The sequence below is a fragment of the Myotis yumanensis genome, unplaced genomic scaffold (genome assembly GCF_028538775.1).
Source record: "Myotis yumanensis isolate MYYU_CA2020_CCGP unplaced genomic scaffold, mMyoYum1.0.hap1 SCAF_12, whole genome shotgun sequence".
NCBI classification, from domain to species: domain Eukaryota; kingdom Metazoa; phylum Chordata; class Mammalia; order Chiroptera; family Vespertilionidae; genus Myotis; species Myotis yumanensis.
In genome coordinates this window covers 42,965,147-42,988,796 of record NW_027223763.1, presented here as the reverse complement: position 1 = coordinate 42,988,796, position 23,650 = coordinate 42,965,147, and the positions used below count along the sequence as shown (strand labels likewise).

Below are 23,650 nucleotides of genomic sequence, written 5' to 3'. Positions count from 1 at the left end.
CTGTGCAGTTTCTATCATTTTTATGGTCAATTTTTATGTCTCTTGGCCACATTTCAATAATTAAAATATATAATCAAAATTATGAATTTCGTTTAAATTTAGATCTTTTCCCTGCCGCCATTTAGAGTCTGCGGCAGGCCAGAGGTCTGCAGAGGGAACTATGTGGGCAGGGCAGGGTTAACTGTTTTTCTATTTCTTCATTTCTCTGCTCCTCCTTCCTTCTCTCAGACAACTAGACAGCTAAAAAGCTCTCATGGGGTAACTTTACTAATATTAATTACTTAACTGAGACCACTGTTGTGACAAGACTGTTTTGTTATCTGAGAGTGATCAGAATAAAATATGGCACTTGTCCAAGATTTATTTCTTCTCAGAACAGAGAATGAACCATCCCAAACAGGCTAGCATAAACAGGCAGTGGAAAAAAGAACAACCAATGAAATTTTTTTTCTGATTGTACCCCATGAGTCCCAGTTATTCAAAATAGTAATGGGGTGGGGTCCTCTCTGCTCCTCTGGGATCCTTTAAGAAGTAGTCTGTGTATGGCACTACTGAATTCACCTAGATATGAAAACAGCCAGCATTTCTAAGGGCAAAACTGCTGCTGAGAAATAAGAACAGCCTTTTGGATGCTTTTTAAAGATAAAGATTTGACAAAGTCTCATTGGTTACTTGTTGATGACAATGACATTTTTGGTAGTGGTGCAGAAAAGGTACAGTTGGTAGGGGAGTGCTGTTTAACAGGGTAAAATAAGACTTCCTTATTTGTGATTAAAGATCTAAGATAATGAATGCCAACTCCTTCATTACAAAGTGAGGTGCTGAATCACTCATGTAGAATAGGCAAAGCATTTGGGCTGCAACTGATTTTTAGCCCCCTGGCCTCTCATCCACCTTGAAGATTAAAAAAAAAAAAAAAAATTGAAAGGCCGAGAGTATTTGGAATTTGGAGGAGTCATTTGAAGATAGTGTGCATGCTGAGTCTCACACCTGTTGTCCCCAAGGGGTAGGGGCAGTAAGTATGTCCCATTCATTTCAAAGCTTTTGAGTAAGGCTTCAAGGATACGAGACAGGGGACTTGATCAGTGTTTCCTGACGTTGGAAGACTTGGTGGACTGAAATCTGACTCATTCCCGATGCAGCCTGTGGCATCAGAGGGGAAAACTGATTTGGGAAGTACCTGCACTTCCTTCTATATGGGTCAGAGGGGTATGCTTTCTGGGGATCCTGTAAGAAGCCCAAATGTCAATCATCTGAAGCAACTGTTGCAAGAGAGATTCTGCCAGGGAGTAAGTCATCCACAGCAGGAAGAAGCTGGTTACCCTCGAATGTGGAATTGGAGTGTAAGTCCTAAGTGACCTGCATGTTTCCCATATCAGCCTCCTCGGTTATATGTCTACTGGGTTTTCTTAAATGCAGCACATATGGGAAGAGTTTATCTTGGAAGATTACAAGTGAGGACTAAAAATAAATTGTTACTCAGGAAAATAAAGAATAAGCATGATATTATGAAGTGAACTTCCTGCACACACATTAGACATTTTTTATATTACCATTTGACTCAAGTGAGACTTTACTATGCAAATTAAATGGAAATGTTAGTGATTATCCTGTGGGTTTGTGCTGTGTTAATTTAGCTGTTTCACATACCAAATTGCCAATCTCCAGTTTGTGATTTTATATATATATATATATATATATATATATCCCAAAAGACTTTTAAACATATGGAAGTGCTTTTATAAATTACCCACCCTTATGTCAGGTTATGAACATTTCTAGACCAAAGTGATCTTTCACATTAAGATGGTATAGGATTAGGTTTGCCTACATGCAACACAAACCACAAATCGACAGTGGCTGTTCACATACAGTTTTATTCTTTCATGTAAAAAGTCTGGAGGATAGCAGGCCAGGACCGGTATGGAATTTTGACAGATTAACAGAGACCCACTTCTTCCAGCTTTCTGCTCTTCCAGCATTTGGGTAGGGCCCAAGACAGCTGCTAGAAACCTGTCATTATGCCTGCTTTCCATACAGCAGAAAGCGGGGGGCTGGGCGGGGAGGGGAGAAGGAGAGGAACCTTTCCCGGAGGTTGTATAAATTACTTTCACTTATTCATAAGGGAGACTAGAAAAACATAGTCTGAAACACCAAGGTCCCAGCTAAAATTTTGGGTTCTATTACTGATGAAGATGGGAAGCCTAATACTGGAGGATACCATTTGCCTATGATATAGGACAGAGAGTGAGCGTGGGCTCTAGAGTCAGATGGCTTCTCTTTGCTTCTTGGCTCCACTGCTTGTTAGGTTGTAACTTTGATCAAGAGTCTAAAACTTCCCATGTCTTTATTTCCTCAGGTGTAATGTGAGAGTAGGAGAGTTTTCATGAGCACGTAATGTGAAGACATTTTGAGTGGTGTCTGGCCATGTGCTATGGTTATTACCATTATCCTCATGATTTACTATAACTCACCAAGCTATAGTCAGTATAGCCTCTGGAGTTCACTACTGTAGCTCCAGAACTTCGTAGGATGCCTGGCACATCATAGACATGGATGGATGAATGAATGATGCAGACTGCATGAGTTTTGAATTGTGAAATTTCTACTTTTTCAGTGGTTTACATGGGCATTACTTAATCCCTTTCAACCTTCGTTTTCCCTTAAGATGAAGATAAACTATTCCAAGTGTTCTTCCTTTCTCCCTCCAGATTCATTCTCTACCCTTCTAACCCTGCTCTGTGCCAAGGAGGCTGACCTTTATGGATTGCATCAATGAGCTCCCTTGCCCTCTGGCTTCCTGTTGGGATTCGCCTGTAGAAGGCACTGACAGGTGTTCAGAGGTGGGAGGAAAGTTAGTTTGCCCAGTTATTCCTATGGCTTCCTCCCTGCAGAGCCATGGTTTGTCGGTGGCTGTGTGCTATAGACAGAATGTTTGGGTCCCCCAAAAGTAAATGTTGAAACCCTAGCCCCAGTGTGATGGTATTAGGAGGTGGGTCATTGTGAGCCCTCATAAATGGGATTGGTGCCATGTGAGGACATGGTGAAAAGATGGCCTTCACTGGACACTGGATCTGTCAGCGCGTTGATCTTGGACTTCAAAGCTTCCATAACTGTGAGAAATAAATTTCTGTTGTTTATAAGCCACCCAATCTATGGTATTTATAACAGCAGCCTAAGGTGGACTAAGACACTATGTGTCTGTTCTGAAAGCCACAACTATCAAGTGGCCCTTTCTTTACAACTAGGTCTTTCTGGGTTCCAGTGATTGCCCCTACCCTACGGCTCCCCACTATTGTGTCCTCATGGCACTTCAACATTGTTTGGGGGTTTTCTGAATGCTGGTCACACTTTTAAAAATACTTCTTTTATTAAACTCTCCTCAATTCCCCATTTTATTCTACTTTTTGTTCATTTTGTTCTGTGACCATGATTGATACACGATATTAGTAGGGTGGCCTTGAGCATTTAATGAAATAATAATGCATACAAAGTGCTTAATGTGGTGTCTGACACAGAATAAGCACTCAATAAACTTAAGGTCCACTAATGTTACTATCTTCTGCTTTCTTTTACTTCTCATTATTTCAATATATTTGTTTCATAAAATTTTCAAAGATGTTGATTGCTTTGTTGACGTGATCATTGCCAAGAATGATCAGAGTGTAACTAAGGCAAATTTTTGGGTCAAATTTAAACCTTAAAACAAAATGGTGGCTAGCCATCCTCCCCTGCTGCCAAAGATATGTCTTCTTTTTTGTTAAAGCATAAACTATAATGCATAAACTATACTGTGTTCTATACCATGACCTGTTAACTTGGGGATCTAAGAAGAGGAGCAGTTGAGCTGAGGGTATAGGAATGAGAACTTGGAAATTGGGCTAGGAGGCTGTGGTCTTAGAGAACAGGGTGAGAGAAGCTAAGGATCTGTAGAGTCATGGAATAGACTAGGGAAGTAGGACCAGAGACTGTAGTTAAAATTGCTTTGAGTTGTGGTGATTCCTAGTTGTTACAAAGCCTTATTATATTAACCCACAGTGGACCAAAGGCATATGACTATAGCTATGATAGCAGTTGAAGTCTTCAAATTTCTAATCAGTGGTTTCTCTTTTTTTATAAACAAAATCTAATGGGATTAATGTGATCTGGGGCTTCATTGAATGTGTTGGGGAACCTAGTTTTTAGGATCAGGAACAATAATGGGTTCTGGTGGTAGTGGTGAGTTCTGGTTCTCTGCTGTGAACTTCTACATTTGTGATATTCTAGAGTTTTGTATGAAACTATTCAATCCTCACTGTCTGTTTTTGTTCCCAAGATCCCCTAGATGTTACCCATGTTGCATCTGCAATTGGTTTGTGTACATCTTACAGTCTGCAGATTTTTCTCATAGTAATAATTGCTTTCTAATTCATTGTATTATCATCTGTGATAGAAAATGGATGATGATGATGATGATGATGATGATGGCCATGATGATGGTGATGATGAGGATTATATCTGAAGTCCTATTCAATTTATAAAGTGATTGCTATAAATAATTCCTTACTTAGGGAAATAAAATATATTAAACTTGAGAAGGAAATAGAAAGCAAATATAATTAATATTTAGTTGAATGCAGAACTTTTCATTTCATAGAAAAAACCAATTTGATTTTTATTTTCCAACAATGTAAAGTAAGAAATTGCCATTTTTACATGTTTATGATGAAGTAGCTGCTATGAGATATCACTTATTTTTTAATGTCAATTGAGTCAACAATTAAAATCAGAGTCTACTTCAACAAAAATATATTTTGGTAACTGATTATTTTTACAATTAATTCATTTTTCTTACATTTGGCTTCTATTTTTTTTTCCAGATTTGGATCTCAGAAACACATGAACAAACAGCACGAGTTTTTTTAAACACAGAATTGGCTCAAATAAAAAGCCGTGCTTTATTGAATGAGGAAACATGGTGCTCTGGGATTGTTGAAAGGTATTCTTAGTATTTTTCTTTGCTTATGGAATAGGGAATGCAGGAAAGGAGTTATGTAAGTACCGAAGAGGTCTAGTGGCACTAGCTACACACTACAGGAACACTTAAAGCACAGGAGCACATCTCATGCCTCCATGCTGTCTGCCTATGCCATTCCTTCTGTTTGGAATTCCCTTTCCTCAGTTTGCCAATCAGCACTACTCATTCTGGGTCCAGCTAAAATGTAATTTTTACATGTTTTTTTCTGGTCAAGGATCTGAGTAGGTTTGAACCCCAGCTCCACAATTTACTTGTGAAAGTTATTTGGTGTCTGTAACCCTCAGTTTGTTCACTAAAAAATGGGAATCATAAAAGTATCTACTTCATAGAGTTTTTCTGAAGTTTAGATGAAATAAAGTATAAAATGTGCATAGAAATATTGCCTGAGTTGCATTAAGAATTAGCTAAACTGTTATTAAACAGAATTAATTGCTTTTACCTCCTTGCCCTTTGAGCATTTTGTGTTTTGTAAACTAGTTGGACTTACACTCTAATTATTTATATGTAGGTATGTTTCTCTGAGATAGACAGTCTTTTGAGGGTAGGAACTGTTTTTTAGTTATATCTGTAGTCCTACTACCTGGCACAGTACCTTTCCATGGAAGTGTGTGATATAGACTTTCTTTTATATTGTAATTATTGGACAATGCAGTCGAAGTAATGACGGAATACTGACATTTTCATTTACACATTGGGACATTTTATTTTGCAAAGTGCATAAAGTTATAAACATGAGTATCCTTTAAAAATAATTATCATAAAAATTTAGACCAAGTTAGTTTTCTATGGCTTTGATAGTTCATAAATGCCAGTCTGACATGCTTCTAAAATTGTTATCTTGTTTCCAGGGACACTGGATTGCCTGTGACAGGCTTTGGAGCTCTCTTTACCAGACACCCACCAGATCGGCACAGGATGTAAGTAGTCCTTAAATTGCTGCAGATTGCACAAAATGTTTCTTAGTGATTCAGGAGGTTTGTTTGCAGGGGTGAAGGTGTGAGGGGCGAACCAAAGTCAACAAAAGGCCCTTTATGTGGCAGCTTTCAGACTTCTTTCCTTTAACAAAAGGTTATTTTTCATCAATGTGCATAATGTTAATAATAGTCAACCCATCTTATTTATGGTTTCCATATTTGCAAATTCTCTTACTAAAAAATTATTTATAACCCCCAAATCAATAATTGGGGTGTTGTTGCAGTCATTCATGAACATATAGAGTGCGGTGAAAATTTTGAGCCACCTTATGCATACATTCCCAGTTTAAGTTGAGCAAGGTGAGGCTCTGCCTCTTGTTTCAGCTCTAGTACTGTATGCAAGTGTCCTTTTCAAGGTCTACTTAGTGAGTGAGTGTTTGTTTTTTTAATTGATGAATTTGCTGTTTGAAATGGCTCCCAAGTACTGTATGGTGCTAAAGTGCTATCTGTTATATCTAAGCACAAGAGGCTGTGATGTGGAAAAAATAAGTGTGCTAAATTAAGCTTCCTTCAGGCATGAGTTATAATGCTGTTGCCTGTGAGTCCAATGTTAATGAATCAACAATATATATTAAATAAGGTATCTTTAAAAAGAAACACACATAAAACCAGTTATATATTGGTTAGTTGATGAAAATATTATAACCAGAGACTCCTAAGACTCTAACTCCATATTTCTCCAAGGAGTGATGGTTCAGCATTTGCTAATACAGTGTTTGTAGTGACTTTATAGAACATTACTGTGAATAATGAGAATTTACTATAGAGCAAGAGACTAGCAACTTTGCCAATAAAATAAATAAAATTTGTGTTGGGGGTGGCATGACTTGTTACTACAGAAAAGAGATTCCTTTTCCACTCATCTGTTTAAAGAATACAAACTTTTATAATTTCTGTAATGATATAGAGATAAATGATGTGGAAATACAGATACTTCCAAGCATGACAAAATTCTAAGTATTGAATTGTGCATTATGAAGATATGAGTGTGTGTCATCGTCACCAGCAATTTAAATGTGCTTGCTTCCTTTGAAAACTGTCTGGTATTAGAACTAAGCTAATTTGCTGAGTCTGCCGGAGGTGGGGAGAGTTGGGGAGTCTCACCTCATTTCACAGTCATCTATAGAAATTCTGGGCAGGTATTCTAACGCTGTGGGTTCTAACTCTGATTTCTCTGGCACAGCTGGCCTGGCCTGCATCCCTCACAGCCTGTAGCACCTCTACGTGGGCTGGAAAGTCCACAGGGAGTATCCCCAGTATGATCCATGGGGAGAATGGGCTTTGGGCTTCCATCAAGGCAATGGGCTAAAAGCATCCTGCTGGCTCCCTTCTCTACATTGAAGTCTGGAATTTCCAGCAAAGACATGGGAAGGTATAATGAATCCAGAGGCAGACTTTGACAACTGGATCAAAACTCTGAGAAACTCACAAGAAAATAAAGGGCTAGAGCAGGAGAAGGCTAGAGGATGGGAGGAGCAGAGAAGGGAGAAAGCAAAAGATGAAATCTCTAACTTGGACCAGGGTGGGAGCTGTGATCTCATTGGGCCAGGCTTAGACAGGATCTGAAAGAGTCTTATCTGTTGTGTTTGCAAACTTGGGTAATATGCTCAAAGTTGGCTTTTTGCATGGACTTTGAATGCTGTTTTTAGTCCACGGCAGAAAATGAGACAGCCAAGGTTCTACATAATAAAGAATTTGATGTCAACAACCTCCCTCCCTAAAGCTCTGATATCAGCATTGAGATCTATAATGCCAGCCACAGATAGCCAGTGGGACCCTGGGTTGTCTTCCCCAACTCCAGTTAGAGAAAGCAGTCTCAGGTACAGAAGAAGAACTGGGATGTGCATCTTAAGGAGAAAGAAATGGCAGGGAAAATAAGTGTAGTTAAGCCAGAAACTGCAGTAGAGGCACTCAACCCATATTTCCCCAACTCACAGTGAAGACACCAATTTAGCCTCTCTTTTCTTGTTTTAAAATATATTATTGATTTCAGAGAGGAAGGGAAAGGGAGAGAGAGATAGAAATATCAATGATGAGAGAGAATGCCCTTGCATGCCCTACACCAGAGATCAAGCCCGCAACCCAGACATGTACCCCAACCGGTAATTGAACCATGACCTCCTGGTTCATAGGTCAATGTTCAAACACTGAGCAACACCGGCTGGGCTAGCCTCCATTTTCAATGGACTACTTATGTAGTCATCAAAAGCGGAGGCAACTGATAGTTTTAGGAGTAACACAAATGAAGTCTCAATTGAAAAGCTCATAACATCTAAAGAACAAAAGCATCATGAAGAATGAGCTATAGGCAACCAACATGAGAGGAAACAGACCTGATGGAGCAAATGGAACAGGAATTTAAAATCAATGGAACAAAAAGCTAAAGCTTTATTATTTAGGGAAATGAAACAGCAGAAAATGTAGACAAAATAATAAAAATCAAGTTGACATTAATATCCCAAAAGCAATACTGGATATAAGAGCATAACATTAAAGTATTGAAGGAAAAGAATTTTGATCCCACAATTATTTCAATGTGAGGGTCAAATAAAAATTCGGGTATAAAAGGGCTGGTTTCAGACTTGCTATCCTGCCATGAACCACTGCAGAACTGGACAAATACATCAAGTGTTGGACAGCAACCTGTGAGGCTCTGTGCTCCTTGAGATGGGAGGTGAGCATCACATTCTCCTCTGACTCACCGAGAAAAGTTTTTCTGGGTCTGGTATAGGCAAGTGAACCCAAGTGTAGAGCAGTGTTCTTGTTGAGCCTGGACATGGGAATAGGAATTTAGAGCTTCTGATAGGACTGGAATTTGTAGGACAGGATATTGGAGAGAAGGAAACCTGCATGGGGTTCACCTCAGATGATTGGTCAGAGCCTGGACTCTGGGTGCACTATCAAATTAGTAGCCCTAGCATTAAAAAATCAGCTAGAGCTGTCTTTGGTATACTCTGAAATTTCACAATGATGCTCTCTCCTGTGTATTGTGTAGTAGGCTCTGGGCATACATTACCTGCCTTCAAATCCTGGGCCTCCCACTTAAAGATCTTGGGCACATTTTGTACATCAGTTTCTTTATCTGTAAAATGGGAGTAATAATTATAAAGGCACCCATTTTATAGGGTTATTGTGATGATTAAATAAGTTAATGTATGTAAAACAATTAGAAGGGTAACTCATGCATGTGTGGTAAGTGCTGTGCAAGTCAGCTGGGCCAGATACTTGATGAACACTTTCAGTCTAGAAACTCCTACCTATCAATTCAGGGCAACGTCCTTGATTTATTTCCTTGATGATTTATACCTTCCATTTTCTCTGTTCTCTCTTTTTGGAAAGTCTTTATTTGGATATTGGATTGCTTGCCCTGTTCCTTTAATTGTCTTATCTTTTCTATTTTATTTTTGTCTTTACTATCTACTTTGTTCTCTGTTTCTTCAACCCTACTATTGAGTTCAATTTTTGTTTTCTGAATCCTTCTGTTTTTATAGGATCCACTATTTGATTTTATGACCACAATATCTTCTTTCACCTATCTGGAGATGTTATACTGATAGTTTGTTTTTCTTTATTTTTTCCTCCACGCATACAGTCTCTTATTTTGTCCAAGAATGCTCTCTTGTTTCTGTTTGTATTACTTGTTTGTAGTTATGTATCTTCCATGCTAGGGGTTTCCATCAAATGTTTGGAAATTAATCCTTGGTTTTCTCTTCATGATTAAGAGATGAGGCTTTTTGGGCCTGTGAGTAAGGCTTATTGACTTGGAATTTCACTGGAGGGATCTAGGTGGGTCTTTTTCTTCTTATTTTTTTGCAGAAGCCCTTGTGTCAGTATTTTAGTCTTTCTGTGTGGGTTGGTCAGATTCCCCAGAGGAAGCTCTCACCCATCTGAAAGGTGAAGGACTGGGGCCTGTGTTCCTGCAGCCAGTAGGGCAATTGGCTGGGACATCAATATTCATACTTCATTGTGTATGGTCACTGAACTATGTTGTTGATCAAGGACTTTCTCTTTTACCCTTTCCAGTGAATAAATTTCTAGCTTTCTGCTGGCAATAACCCAGCAGTGTGGAGTGCAGTTGGGGCCTGGGGTCTAACTGCTTCTCAGACAGTTCTCCCCCAGGCCTCCCTTGCTGCTTTAGGACTCAGCTTTCTGCTAGTCAGAACCACTTGTCCATTTTCTCTTGAGCTTCCAAAATTTGTTTCTTTTGTCTTTTTTTGTTTTCCTTGTTCTTGTGGATTTATTATTTTTAAAAGTCTCTTTAATGTGGTCATAGTAGATCTTTTTGAGGAAGCAAGATGCAAGGTATACATTCATTCTTTTTTCTTATCTTTTTAAAATTTTTTTTCTTTATTGATAAGTTATCACATATGTGTCCTTATCCCCTCATAACCGCCCCCGCCACCCCCCCCGCCGCCCGCACCTCCCGCTCATGCCCTCATCCCCCCTGGTGTCTGTGTCCATTTGTTATGCTTATATGTATGTATACAAGTCCTTTGGTTGATCTCTCCCCTTTACCCCCACCCTCCCCTACCTTCCCTCTGAGGTTTGACGGTCTGATCGATGCTTCTCTGTCTCTGAATCTGTTTTTGTTCATCAGTTTATGTTGTTCATTATATTCCATACTAGAGGCCCGGTGCACAAAAATTTGTGCACTCGGGGGGGGGGGGGGGAGGGGGGGTCCCCCAGCCCGGCCTGTGCCCTCTCGCAGTCTGGGACCCCTCGGGAGATAACAACCTGCTGGCTTAGGCCTGCTCCTGGGTGGCAGAGGGCAGGCCCAATCCCTAGGTGCAGCCCCTGGTCGGGCTCAGAGCAGGGCTGATTGGGGAGTTGGGGCGCCGCCCCCTGTCATGCACAGAGCAGGGCGGATTGTGAGGTTGTGATGCCACCCTCAGTCACGCTCAGGGTAGGGCTGATTGGGGGGTTGGGGCACCGCCCCCTATCACACTCAAGGCAGGGTCAATGGGGAGGTTGCGGCACCACCCCCTGTCACACACAGAGCAGGGCCAATCAGGGGGTTGGGGCGCTGCCCCCTGTCACACTCAAGGCAGGATCAATGGGGAGGTTGCGGCACCGCCCCCTGTGATGCACAGAGCAGGGCCAATCAGAGGGTTGGGGCACTGCCCTCCCTGCCCCCCCCCCCCCCGTCACGCACAGAGTAGGGCCGATAGGGGAGTTAGGGCACCGCCCCCTGTCACACACAGAGCAGGGCGGATCAGGGGGTTGGGGCGCCACCACTGTCACACTCAGGGCAGGGCCGATGGGGAGGTTATGGCTCTACCCCGTCACAGACAGAGCAGGGCCCGTGGAGGGGGGGGCAGGGTTGGGGCGCCACCCCCTGTCACACACACAGCAGGGCCGATCAGGGGGTTGGGACGCCACACCCTGTCACACACAGAGCCGCAGGGCGATCAGGGGGTTTGGACGCTGCACCCTGTCATGCTGATCTGGTGCCAGGAGACCTCTCGGCTCCGCTGATCCCGGTGCTGGGAGGCATATTACCCTTTTACTATATAGGATAGAGGCCTGGGGGCCGGCTGGTTTGCCCTGAAGGGTGTCCTGGATCAGGGTGGGGGTTCCCACTGGGGTGCCTGGCCAGCCTGGATGAGGGGATGATGGCTGTTTGCAGCTGATCACACACCCTTCAGGGTGGGGGTCCCCACTAGGGTGCCTGGCCAGTGTGGGTGAGGGGCTGAGGGCTGCTTTCAGGCTGGCAGTTTTGACTGAAGCTCCCAACCGCTCCTTTTTTTCTTTTTTTTCTTCTTCTGGGCCAGCTTTAGCTCTGGCTCTAGCTCTGAGGCTTCCGCTGCTGGTTTGTTTGCCATTCTATAATCGAAACAATGTATAACTTCAGCTCTGAGGGCCCAGCCGGCTATATTTGTTACAAAGTTTCAAACTGCCAGCTCAGAGGCCGGCAGCGCAGGCGGGGAACGTTGGAGTTTGCAGTCACGGGAGCAAGCAAGCCTCATGTTCGCTTCCAGCTGCCTGGCTGCCGACCGCCATCTTGGCTGACAGTTAATTTGCATAAGGATATGCTGATTAGCCAATAGGAAGGGTAGCGGTCGTACGCTAATTACCATTTTTCTCTTTTATTAGTGTAGATATGAGTGAGATCATGTGATATTTATCTTTCTCTGACTGACTTATTTCGCTTAGCATAATGCTCTCCAGTTTCATCTGTGCTATGGCAAATGGTAGGAGTTCCTTCCTTTTTATAGCAGTGTAGTATTCCATTGTGTAGATGTACCACAGTTTTCTAATCCACTCATCTGCTTATGGGCACTTAGGCTGTTTCCAAATCTTAGCTATTGTAAATTATGCTGCTATGAACATAGGGGTGCATATATCCTTTCTGATTGGTGTTTCTTGGGATATACTCCTAGAAGTGGGATCACTGGGGCAAATGGGAGTTCCATTTTTAGTTTTTTGAGGAAACGCCATACTGTTCTCCACAGTGGCTGCACCAGTCTGCATTCCCACCAGCTGTGCATGAGGGTTCCTTTTTCTTTGCATCCTCATTAGCACTTGTCATTTGTTGATTTGTTGATGATAGCCATTCTGACAGGTGTGAGACAGTACCTCATTGTCGTTTTGATTTGCATCTCTCAGATGATTAGTGACTTTGAGCATGTTTTCATATGTACATTCATTCTTAACCCTGAAGTCATCAAGTCTGATCTGAAATGTCACCGCCTCCAGAGGAGCTTCCCTTCCTACTGCTACCCTCAGCCCCCATGCTAGGTGCCTTGTGGGTATGTACAGCACTGTGTGCTTCTTTTATCACAATGCTATCCACCTTGGTTGCAATTGATTACATTCTTGTTTGTCCTTCTTGCTCTAAAGTCAGTGCTCTGAAGGGCAAGACTGTCTCAGCTCTATTCCTAGTGTCTAACAGAGAGCCTGACCTACAACACAAGCACAGTAATTATTTCTTGGCTGAATAAATGATTTCTGATGATGAACATTAAATTATAATGGGAAAGGGTGTGGTTAATTCCTATCTTATTTGATTTAGGGCATCAAGGCCTATAGAACCAAAAGTTGATCTCAATTCTATGCTAGTAAATACATTAGAAGACAAGGTCTCTTTGAAAATCATCTCTTATTGGTTTGAATTGCTAGAATTACTTGTTTTATTTGATTAATGAGAATTAACAAAGAAATAAAATATATGAGTACCTTCAACCGTTCTCTGCTAATTTCATACGCAATTCTTTCTTTCAGTTAATGTACATTAATTATAGGGCATTCCATAGAATGCTGTGATATTTTAGAATATGCTCTCTTGAATATTAAATATTCTTTTGCTTCTTGCCAACTGTACAGCTGTGGAAGTTAAATGTCAACTTTAAAAGGCAATGAATAAGAATGAGTTTGCTCAATGGACCAAAATAATGTGCTTCAACTTATAAAAGAAAAGCTATAATCATAATGTAAATTTAAACCTCAGGTTACCTCTTAACAACAACAAAAAATCAGAAAACAGGTATAGCTTTGTTATTAAGGAGACATCAGTCAGATGCCTTTATATTAACTTTTAATATAACATCCGTTATGCTGTGATGGCATTTGACAGTTTGTTTCTTTTCTCACAACTTAACCAAGAGCCTACCTACTTAATTTTAAACCAATGTGAAGAAGACACAACATCTTTCCTCCTTAAACTGGCAGCAAGCATCTCAGTGAAGCATACTGAAAAATCAGAATAACTAGAATGTTGGACACCACCAGACTTGTCACTTTTGACCTTAAATAGAGAAAAGGGCTCTGTGAATGAATTCCTTTCACATAAGTCACAGACAGAGAAAAAAAATTAAATTATAATATAGGAGTAGTTGAGACTAAAAGTGGTATCAATGACTTAAACTTTAAAAATGAGATTTATATAGTTTGAGGCTAATTGAGCTCATCTAGAACCAGAACTATTGTTTCTCTTGAGAGTTGGTTGCATTTCCATCAATGAGTTTCCAAGGAATTGGCCAGTGATGGAAGGGTGACAGGCAAGGAGGCTCAATGGCCTCTTAGACATCAACAGTGCTCTCTCTCTCCATATATATATATATATATATATACTAGAGGCCTGGTGCACAAAAATTTGTGCACTCAGGGAGGGGAGGGGAGAGTCCCCCAGCCCGGCCTGTGCCCTCTCGCAGTCTGGGACCCCTCGGGAGATAACGACCTGCTGGCTTAGGCCTGCTCCCAGGTGGCAGAGGGCACGCCCAATCCCTAGGTGCAGCCCCTGGTCAGGCTCAGAGCAGGGCCGATTGGGGAGTTGAGGCGCCACCCCCTGTCATGCACAGAGCAGGGCGGATCAGGAGGTTGGGGCGCTGCACCCTGTCACACTCAGGGCAGGGCCAATGGGGAGGTTATGGCTCTCCCCCATCACACACAGAGCAAGGCCTGTGGAGGGGGGTTGGGGCACCGCACCCTCTATCACCCATAGAGCAGGGCCGATCAGGGGGTTGGGGCGCCGCCACTGTCATACTCAGGGCAGGGCCGATGGAGAGGTTATGGCTCTACCCTGTCACACACAGAGCAGGGCCCGTTGGGGGGGGCTTGGGGCGCCACACCCTGTCACACACACAGCAGGGCCAATCGGGGGGTTGGGGCACTGCACCCTGTCACACACAGAGCTGCAGGGCGATCAGGGGGTTTGGGCGCTGCCCCCTGTCACGCTGATCCCGGTGCCGGGAGGCCTCACTGCTCTGCTGATCCTTGTGCCAGGAGGCATATTACCCTTTTACTATATAGAATAGAGGCCTGGTGCACGGGTGGGGGCTGGCTGGTTTGCCCTGAAGGGTGTCCTGGATCAGGGTGGGAGTCCCCACTAGGGTGCCTGGCCAGGTTGGCTGAGGGGCTGAGGGCCGTTTTCAGGCTGGTGGGTGACTGAAGCTCCCAACCGCTCCTTTTTTCTTTTTCTTTTTTTATTCTGGGCCAGCTTTAGCTCTGAGGTCTCGCTGCTGAAAACATGGATACAATGTTGCGGTCAGGCTGGCTGAAGCCTGGCTGACTGAAAGCCGGTTTCTGGGGTTTTGTTTAGCTTCTGTATTTGCAACATAGTTGCTTAGAGTTGCAGCTGAGAGGCAGGCAAGTCAGGCGGGGAACGTTGGAGTTCACAGTCACTGGAGCAAGCAAGCCTCCCTGTTCGCTTCAGTGCATGGCTGCCGGCAGCCATCTTGGCTGGCAGTTAATTTGCATAAGGATATGCTGATTAGCCAATGGGAAGGGTAGCGGTCGTACGCTAATTACCATGTTTCTCTTTTATTAGTGTAGGTATGGAGAGAGAGAGAGAGAGAGAGAGAGAGAGAGAGAGAACGAACCTCACACAGGGGATTGAACCCACAACCAGGCATGAGCCTGGAACAGGAATTGAACCTCAACCTCCTGATTCACAGGTCAAAGCTCAACTACTGAGCCATGCTGGCTGGGCCAACAGTGCTCTTATAGTCTCAAACTGGTACAGTTACATGTTAGGGGATCTCCAATGTACCTTGCTTTTACTACATGTATAGAGACATGAAAGGTGTAGAAAAGTAATGAGAGGCACATTTTCTTTAAGACACATAGGAAAAGGGGATAGGAACATGAATATAAGTAGGAAGCTAACTTACAAGTCAGTTTTGCCCTCCTATCTTGCTCTCAGAAATCCTCAAGGAACTTTCACTTCATTTGGAAGTACTCTTTATGAGACATGGAAAAATAACTCACTAATTATCAGAAGGCCCCTGGATATATGATTATCTACACTAATAAAAGAGAAACATGGTAATTGGCGTACGACCGCTACCCTTCCCATTGGCTAATCAGCATATCCTTATGCAAATTAACTGTCAGCCAAGATGGCGGCCGGCTTTAGGCTTGGGGCGGTGAGGAGCCAGCCAGCGATCAGCTGCGGCGGGAGCTGGGGGTGCCCGGGCCCAGGCCTAAAGCCTCCAGCAGAGGCTTTAGGCTTGGGCCGGGGAGGAGCCAGCCAGCAATCTTCCGCGGCGGGGGGTGGCGGCGGCGGCTTTAGGCTTGGGGCGGTGAGGAGCCAGCCAGCGATCAGCTGCGGCAGGAGCTGGGGGTGCCCCGGCCCAGGCCTAAAGCCTCCAGCAGAGGCTTTAGGCCTGGGCCGGGGAGGAGCCAGCCAGCAGCGATCTTCGGAGGCGGCGAGATGCCCAGGCCTAAAACCTTGGCCTGAGGCTTTAGGCCTGTGTCAGGGAGGAGCCAGCCAGGGATAGTTGATGGCTGCGGTGGCGGGGACCTGGGGGTGCCCTGGCCCAGGCCTAATGCCTCAGCCAGAGGCTTTAGGCCTGGGCCGGGGAGGAGCCAGCCAGTGATCCTTGATGGTGGTGGCGGCCCGAACCCGTGCGCAGCCAGCCAGCGATCCTTGATGGCCACGGTGGCTTGGAGCTGAGGGTGCCCTGGCCCAGGGCTAATGACTCGCCAGAGGCGTTAGGCCTGGGCAGGGGCCAAACCAGCAATTGGTGTGAACTACAGAGGAAACACCTTTTCTGACCTCTGATTGGTTAAGCTCTCTGTATGCCACTGGTAATATTCTTAGTAACTTGGGTAATAAGAGTCCAAAAAGTGATCTAGGGTTTTTTTTTACCACACTCCTGGAGAAAAAAATGAAGGTCTGCTGCTGGAGGGTTAAGAAATGTCATATCCTGTCCTAGCCAGTTTGGCTCAGTGGATAATGCCTCGGCCTGCCCAACGCAGATTCTGGGTTCAATTCTGACCAAGGGCATGTACCTAGGTTGCACGTTCCTCCCTGGCTCCGGCCCAGGTCAGGGCTCATGCAGGAGGCAACCAATCAAAGTGTTCCTCTCACTTTGATGTTTCTCTCTGTCTTTCCCTTTCTTTTCCACATTCTCTAAAAATCAATGGAAACATATCCCCAGGTGAGGATAAAGAAAGAAAGAAATGTCATATCCTATGAAAGACACTTCTTGAAAATGCCTAAAGAAAGTTGTCATTTTTTCATGGTAAAGGGACTGGAGTCCGTGTTGATGAAAACACCTTGGTGGCTGCGGTGACTGGCAGTGGCTGCAGCAGCGGGGTGATGGGGCCGGTGCCTTCCCCTGATCAGCCCGGTCGCCTTCCACAAAGGGAGGCCAGACTGTGGCTTAGGCCCACTCCCCAAGGGGAGCAGGGAGCAGGTAGTAGGACATCCCCTAGGGCTCCCAGTACGTGATAGGGGGCAAGCTGGGCTGAGGAAACCCCCTCCCCAGTGCACAAATTTTTGTGCACCGGGCCCCTAGTCTAATATAAAATCATTTTACAATTTGTCCATAGAACAAGACTATTGTAGCCAATTCCTTCTAAGTAAGGTGTAACTGGACTGCAGCTGTGATCATTAACAAACAACCAGGAACCAAAACAATGGGACAAAAACAATGATAACAAAAACCACATCAAGTTGATCCAAGTATAAATATAATTTTAAGTCTTGTTTCTCAGAAGCTCTTATTTAAATATGTACATATAATGTGTGTGGCCCTGGGATAATGGTTTACAGGAGAAGTTAGTTTTTTTACAGGGAAAATCCAGTTGTGGCGTAGAGTATTTTCTGAGTGAGAAGCAGGTCCAAGGAAGCCTGGGTCAGTTTGAGGGCAGCCCAGGAGCACTGACCACCTACTAGAGGATGGAAAGATATAAAAGGTAGACCTCTTACAAGGTCAGCCCAAACCAATGCGTCTTGTTATTTTTATTCAATTTCATTGCCTCCTGATGGTAGTGACATTTTAGGATAAAATGTGTCATTTATCCTAAAATGTGTCATTTCCAGAATTCATCCAAACACTTATTGCGATCCGCATGCCTGGAGAAGAAAGAGATTCACAGTGTTTTGGACCACTGTGTAGCTTTTTGAACACGGTGTGGTTTTCCAGAAAGGGCATGGTATGGGAAAATAGGAGACGCGACTTCTACTTCTGGACCTGCACTCAACTTGCTGTGTGACCTTGTGCTGGCTAATAACCCTCTCTGGCTTCAGTGGTTTCCATCTGGAAAATGAGGGGATTGAACCAAATGATCTGTAAAATCCTTTCCTGCTCTAAACTTTTATGATTCTAAGGAGAAAGGCATCTGAAGTCACATAAGTGGACAGGTTAAATGAGGTCAAAAAGTAGTTCAGGCAGTTAAGTTTTCATTGTTGGCATAGAGCACTTATCCATATGTGTGTGGAGTGATTACTTCACACTAGTAGTAGCAAGCTTAGGCCACAGTTTTAAACCTTCAATTTATTTCTCTCACGGGTGCATTTAGCATCTGTAAAACCTTTGGCACTCTCCAGAGGAACAGGACTGCATGTGAATAATAAGTGGGGTTTTTTTCTTCTTCTTCTTTTCTCAAAGTACAGTGTAAGGCATTTACTTTTTTTCTGTTCAGTCATTTGTGTGGTGGGCAATCTTTTGGTAAAATACCACCCAGGTGTTGAACATTTTTCCAGAAGAAAAAAATTTTTTAAAAATCGCCCTGTCATGACAGTGATGAGGGTAACAACAAAGGAAATGTGAAGAGGAGAGTGGTGTGGTGAAAAGACAGTAGAATGGGAGCGAGACAGACTGGAATTCAATTCTTGATTCCCCATCTTACTCATTGTAGGACCTTTTGTTTTTGTGTGTCCAGCTTTCTCTTTTTGGACAGCATCCTCTCCCCCAATCAGTCAGGTCATATAATGGATGGGTTGGTTTTTCTCCCCCACAACCCGAAGTGTTGGCCACATGACCCAGGCTGGGCCAATCAGAAAACACTCTAGGATAATAAGTGGAGTTTAGGGCAAGATGCTCTCTCATGCTTCAGGTGGCAGATTACACAGAGCATCTTGCTGCTGTGGGGAGCATCCACCTATAAATGAAGCTAAGCAGAGATGTGGAAAAAGAATTCTGATGACATTTTTTTGTATGTGCTGATATATTCCTTTGTGTGTGTGTGTGTGTGTGTGTGTGTGTGTGTGTTTCTTAATTAAGTTTAAGTTGGGTTTCTGTAACTTAAAACTTTAAGACTAATACTAAAAATAGAAAATGCCTACATGGTGATTATTATGTTCCAGACACTATTCTAAGGGTTTTACATATGCTAACTCATTTACTCTGACAAAAACTCTGTGACTTGATTCCATCATTATCTACTTTCTATGGAGGGAAAATCAAAGGCACAGAGAAATCAAATAACATGTGCAAACTCACATAGCTAGTAAGTGATAACAAGCCAGGATTTGAACTGAGCATCTAATGCCAAATTTCATGGTCTTAGCCATTTTTTTTCTATGCTGCTCTCTGAATGATAGACCAACCAGGAGAACTTTGAACATCACTTTCCTCTGTAAACATGGAGATGATAATTGCTACATTTAGGCAGGCCAGGCCTTGAGTGCCAAGCTCATAAAGGAAGTACTGGGAAAAGGTTCTTTATCTCTTTTGAAATTTTTGGAATCAATTTTTCCATTTTTTCAAACAAACTGGGTTAATGGTTTCTAATATATACCTTGGTTTTGGCTTGACACTTTCCCTGAGGAATCTTGCCTGAGGTCATATCACCAATTGGGGCTCCCAGGAATAGGTGGCTTAGCTAGTGCTGAGTAACTGATTGCTTTTCTAGTTGGCCAAATGTGCTGAAATGACTTCAGAGTCAGCCTACCTGCTATTGCTCTTTGCATTACTCCTTCCTTAGCTGGTGTACATTGAAGCCGAATGACTAAGTGGAACACTTATCCATTCGTTAATATTTGGGGCTGTGACTTAGATTCTGACTTGAGTTGTGCGCCTTGGCACAGGAGTGTTTTAATGGTGGGTGACAATAACCTATTCCATTTCTGTCCTTGTAGGGTAATTCAAGTAATTTGATAAAAAAATTTTTGTGAAAGCACATGATATGGTACCTGTTAGACCTAAAGTTAGGGCATTATAATATGCTAATTCAGAACATTCTTATGAGCCTTTATTGTATCTAACTTCCTTAGAATAGCTATTCAAGTTGCACCCACAAAGTTGAAGGTCAGGTTTCTTTGTGTATTCAGGTGTGCTCACTAAGGCCCTCCAGATAAAATATGAAGATAGGTGTATTTGATTTACTTATTGTGGTTGCTAATCTCCTGAGGTGGCCTCCAACAATTCCTCCCACTCTGTACAAACATGCCACAGCTCCTATCAAGGAGCAAAGGTTATCTGCCTGCCTTCTGAATCTGGGTTGGTCTTGTGACTGGCTTTGATAAATAAAATGTGGCAGAAGTGATGTTCTGGGACATCTGAATGTAGACACACTTAAGGAGACTGGTAGATGCTACTTTCTGATTCTTGGACTGTAGTTGACATGCTGTGAGAAACCAAAGACACATGAAGAGGGCATATGGAGGTGAACCAAGGCACTGTATTTGCCAGCTCCAACTGAGCTCCCAGACAACAGGCAAAACTGGTTGCCAACCATGGGCTTGAGCTATCTTAGATATTCCAGTCTAGTCAAATACCTGCATGCCCATAGCTGTGATGTCCCATGGAGCAGAAAAACCACCCAGCTGAACCCAGTCATCCCACAGAATAATCAAAGACAATAAAATGATTGTTATTTTAAGCCACTAACTTTTAAAGCACAGAAATAATTGAAACAACCTTCATGCCTCTAACTACCATGATTATATGGCTACTTCTATCATTATTTGACCTATAAATAGGCTATCCTATATAATAAAAGGCTAATATGCAAATTGACCGAATGGCAGAACGACTGGTCGCTATGACGTGCACTGACCACTAGCAGACACTCAACGCAGGAGCTGCCCCCTGGTGATCAGTGTGCTCCCCATGGGAGCGCTGCTCATCCAGAAGCCCTGAGCTGGGCTCATGACTGATGAGCACAGCAGTGGTGGCGGGAGCCTCTCCCACCTCCGCGACAGTGCTAAAGATATCCAACTGTTGGCTTAGGCTCACTCCAGTCCCCATGGGGAGCAGGCCTAAGCTGTCAGTTGGACATCCCCTGAAGGCTCCCAGAATATGAGAGGACACAGGCCAGGCTGAGGACCCCCCCCCCCCCCCCCAGTGCACAAATTTTATGCACCAGGCCTCTAGTTTATAATATTTATAATGACCTATTTGTCATTGCTTATCTATCAGGGATGTAAGCAGTTCAAACTTTTGGGACTAATGAGCTAACAAAACAAGTGAGTGGTAAATATTTTCAAAATGTCATGGCTGTGGAATTTATATTTAATTTCCGCATTCCTTTTATCCCATGTGTGTTAATGATAAGCCAATATTGCTGGCATTTCTCTTTATGTGAAAATGTATGTGGTTGTCATAAAATACCATTATTTATAATTACATTGGTGGTGGTGTGGAGGGAGAGAAGGGTTCAGATTTTAGACATATTGAAAGGGATAGACATTTACGTGATGACTGATTAATTATGAGGGTAAAGAAGACTCAAGGTTGATTCCCAAGCTTTTGGCTTAGGTAACTGGGGGTCATTGGGGCTATTCGTTGAGGCAGTTAAGATGGGAGAAAGAGCATGTCAAAAAATGGGTTGATATTTGAGACTGGAACAGGAGAGAGGTCTCTGACTCAGACCAATTGCTAATTTAAGTATTCTAACTAGTTCCTCTGCCTCCCCTGCAATCCATTCTCCACTATGCAGCTTGAATAACCCAATTAAAATGCACAGAGAACCATGTCCTTCCACTATTTGATTATTATCCTTACAGTAATGTTTTTCTTCTAGTGTTAATGACCACATACTATGTGTCTGAGTTAAGGCCTTTATGTGCCTTATTTAATTTAGTTCTCATTCTTTGAGAATGGATGCTGCAACTACCTCCATTGAAAAGGGCTCAGAGAGGTAAAGTCACTTTCTAAAAGCACCAGGGCTGGGTTTCAAACTCCTGTCTTGTCTGTCTGACTGCAGTGTCTGTGTCTTTAACCACTATAGGACATTGCCCTTCATGCTTAAATGTATATAATGCTCCATATCCTTCAAAGTACTTCCACATGCATTATCCATTATTCCTTTCCTCCATTTGGTAGGTATTTTCTTAATTGTATAGAGGAGGAAATCAAAGCAGAGAGAATTAAGGAATCCAAATTCCTCATTAATTAATTAATCCAAACATAAATATGTATGGAGCAGATTCTAATAGGGAATTAAGATGCAGAGGGTTTAAGTGACCTGCTCAAGGCCTCATGACTGCTTAGTGGTAAACAAAGACTAGAATCTTCGGGTTCACAGTTCTGTGTTCTTGATGGGAGGGGAGAACTGCTTCCAAACTGCTAAGGTACTTAGCAAGGGCTTGGCTTGGATCAGGAGTAAAAGCAGATTCAGTTTGTCCTCCATTATATCTCCCTTCTCTATCTCCTGGACACTAGCTCATTAGAAGTTGATTTCTAAAACATAGGCCTGGCATTCAGCAGCTGTGGAACACTGATCAGATTTGGTGTATGTGGCTTCATTCAATAGGTAGAAGGAGGAGGAAATAGCAGGGATATTCATTTCAGCACAATATATTTTATTTTTAAATGATGAATGCTGTTAAGAATGAGACAGGCCCTAACCGGTTTGGCTCAGTAGATAGAGCGTCGGCCTGCGGACTGCAGGGTCCCAGGTTCGATTCCGGTCAAGGGCATGTACCTTGGTTGTGGGCACATCCCCAGTAGGGGGTGTGCAGGAGGCAGCTGATCGATGTTTCTCTCATTGATGTTTCTAACTCTCTATCCCTCTCCCTTCCTCTCTGTAAAAAAAATCAATAAAATATATTACAAAAAAAAAAAAAAAAAAGAATGAGACAGAATTTCCCAGAGTGGATGTAAGCTCCCCCTTTCCTCCTACCACACACAGTCAGGTAGACCCCTTGGACCCCTGTGGCTAAATAAGTAATCTGGCTAAATAATGGCCCTCATCTTAAATAATAAATGCAGGGTCTGCTGCTGCCAGTGATGGGATTAATTCCAAATTAATTCTCTGCTTCTTTGAGTCACGTACTCAGATTCAGACTCTGAGGTGGGACCATCTTGTTTGCGGAGTAGAGGTCATATTTCCTTGCTTTGGCTGCTGGGAAGCTGGCAGAGGAATTACCTTCCTCTCCTCCAGACAAAACAGAAAGGAAGCAATTGATCTTCAAAGTTCTTCCAGGTTTGAGAACTGTGATTCTGTGGGTTTTAGTGCATTGTCTTGTCATAGATTTACACAAGTTACCACTGGTGTTAGTGCACCTGTAGGTATTTTAACAAGTACCATGGCTTTAATGATAACTTGAGTATCAGACTTCTCTTCCTTTTTCATCTCACAAAACATCTCGTTATTCTCTGCCTTACATCCATTAAAGATTAATGGGGGCGCATGTGGCAAATTGTGGGTAGTGCCGAGTGAAAGTAGTTGTCCAACTTCCAAGTGTCCTCACAGCATGGATTATCCTGGTGAGTTTATCAGAATCTTGTCTTCAGTTTTATATTTCCTTCCCTTTTATCCAGGCTTCAGAATTTGACTGATTCATGAAGATTGATGTGCTCCTGAAACTCACAAAGAAATCCAGAATTCTAATAGTTAATTTATAATGAGAAATAAAAGCACACCAGTCATGTCAGCCTAATAAAAGCATTCTCCTGTGGTTTAAATAAAAACATATAGGAAGCCAAACTATAATCAGAATGTTGTTCAGAGTGTTTGGCATCCGGGCAAGGGGAGTTAATTATAT

The 23,650-nt window shown here is 42.9% G+C and overlaps 1 protein-coding gene across 3 annotated transcripts in view; it reads left to right on the top strand.

The window, feature by feature from the left end:
• CFAP95 (cilia and flagella associated protein 95) overlaps positions 1–23,650 on the top strand; it is a 116,318-nt gene that overhangs the window by 24,017 nt on the left and 68,651 nt on the right. For all 3 annotated transcript variants that reach the window (XM_070430151.1, XM_070430152.1, XM_070430153.1), the window contains exons 3-4: positions 4,860–4,978; positions 5,866–5,934. In XM_070430151.1, the coding sequence (XP_070286252.1) occupies positions 4,860–4,978; positions 5,866–5,934 (188 nt within the window). The remainder of the gene's footprint in view (positions 1–4,859; positions 4,979–5,865; positions 5,935–23,650) is intronic.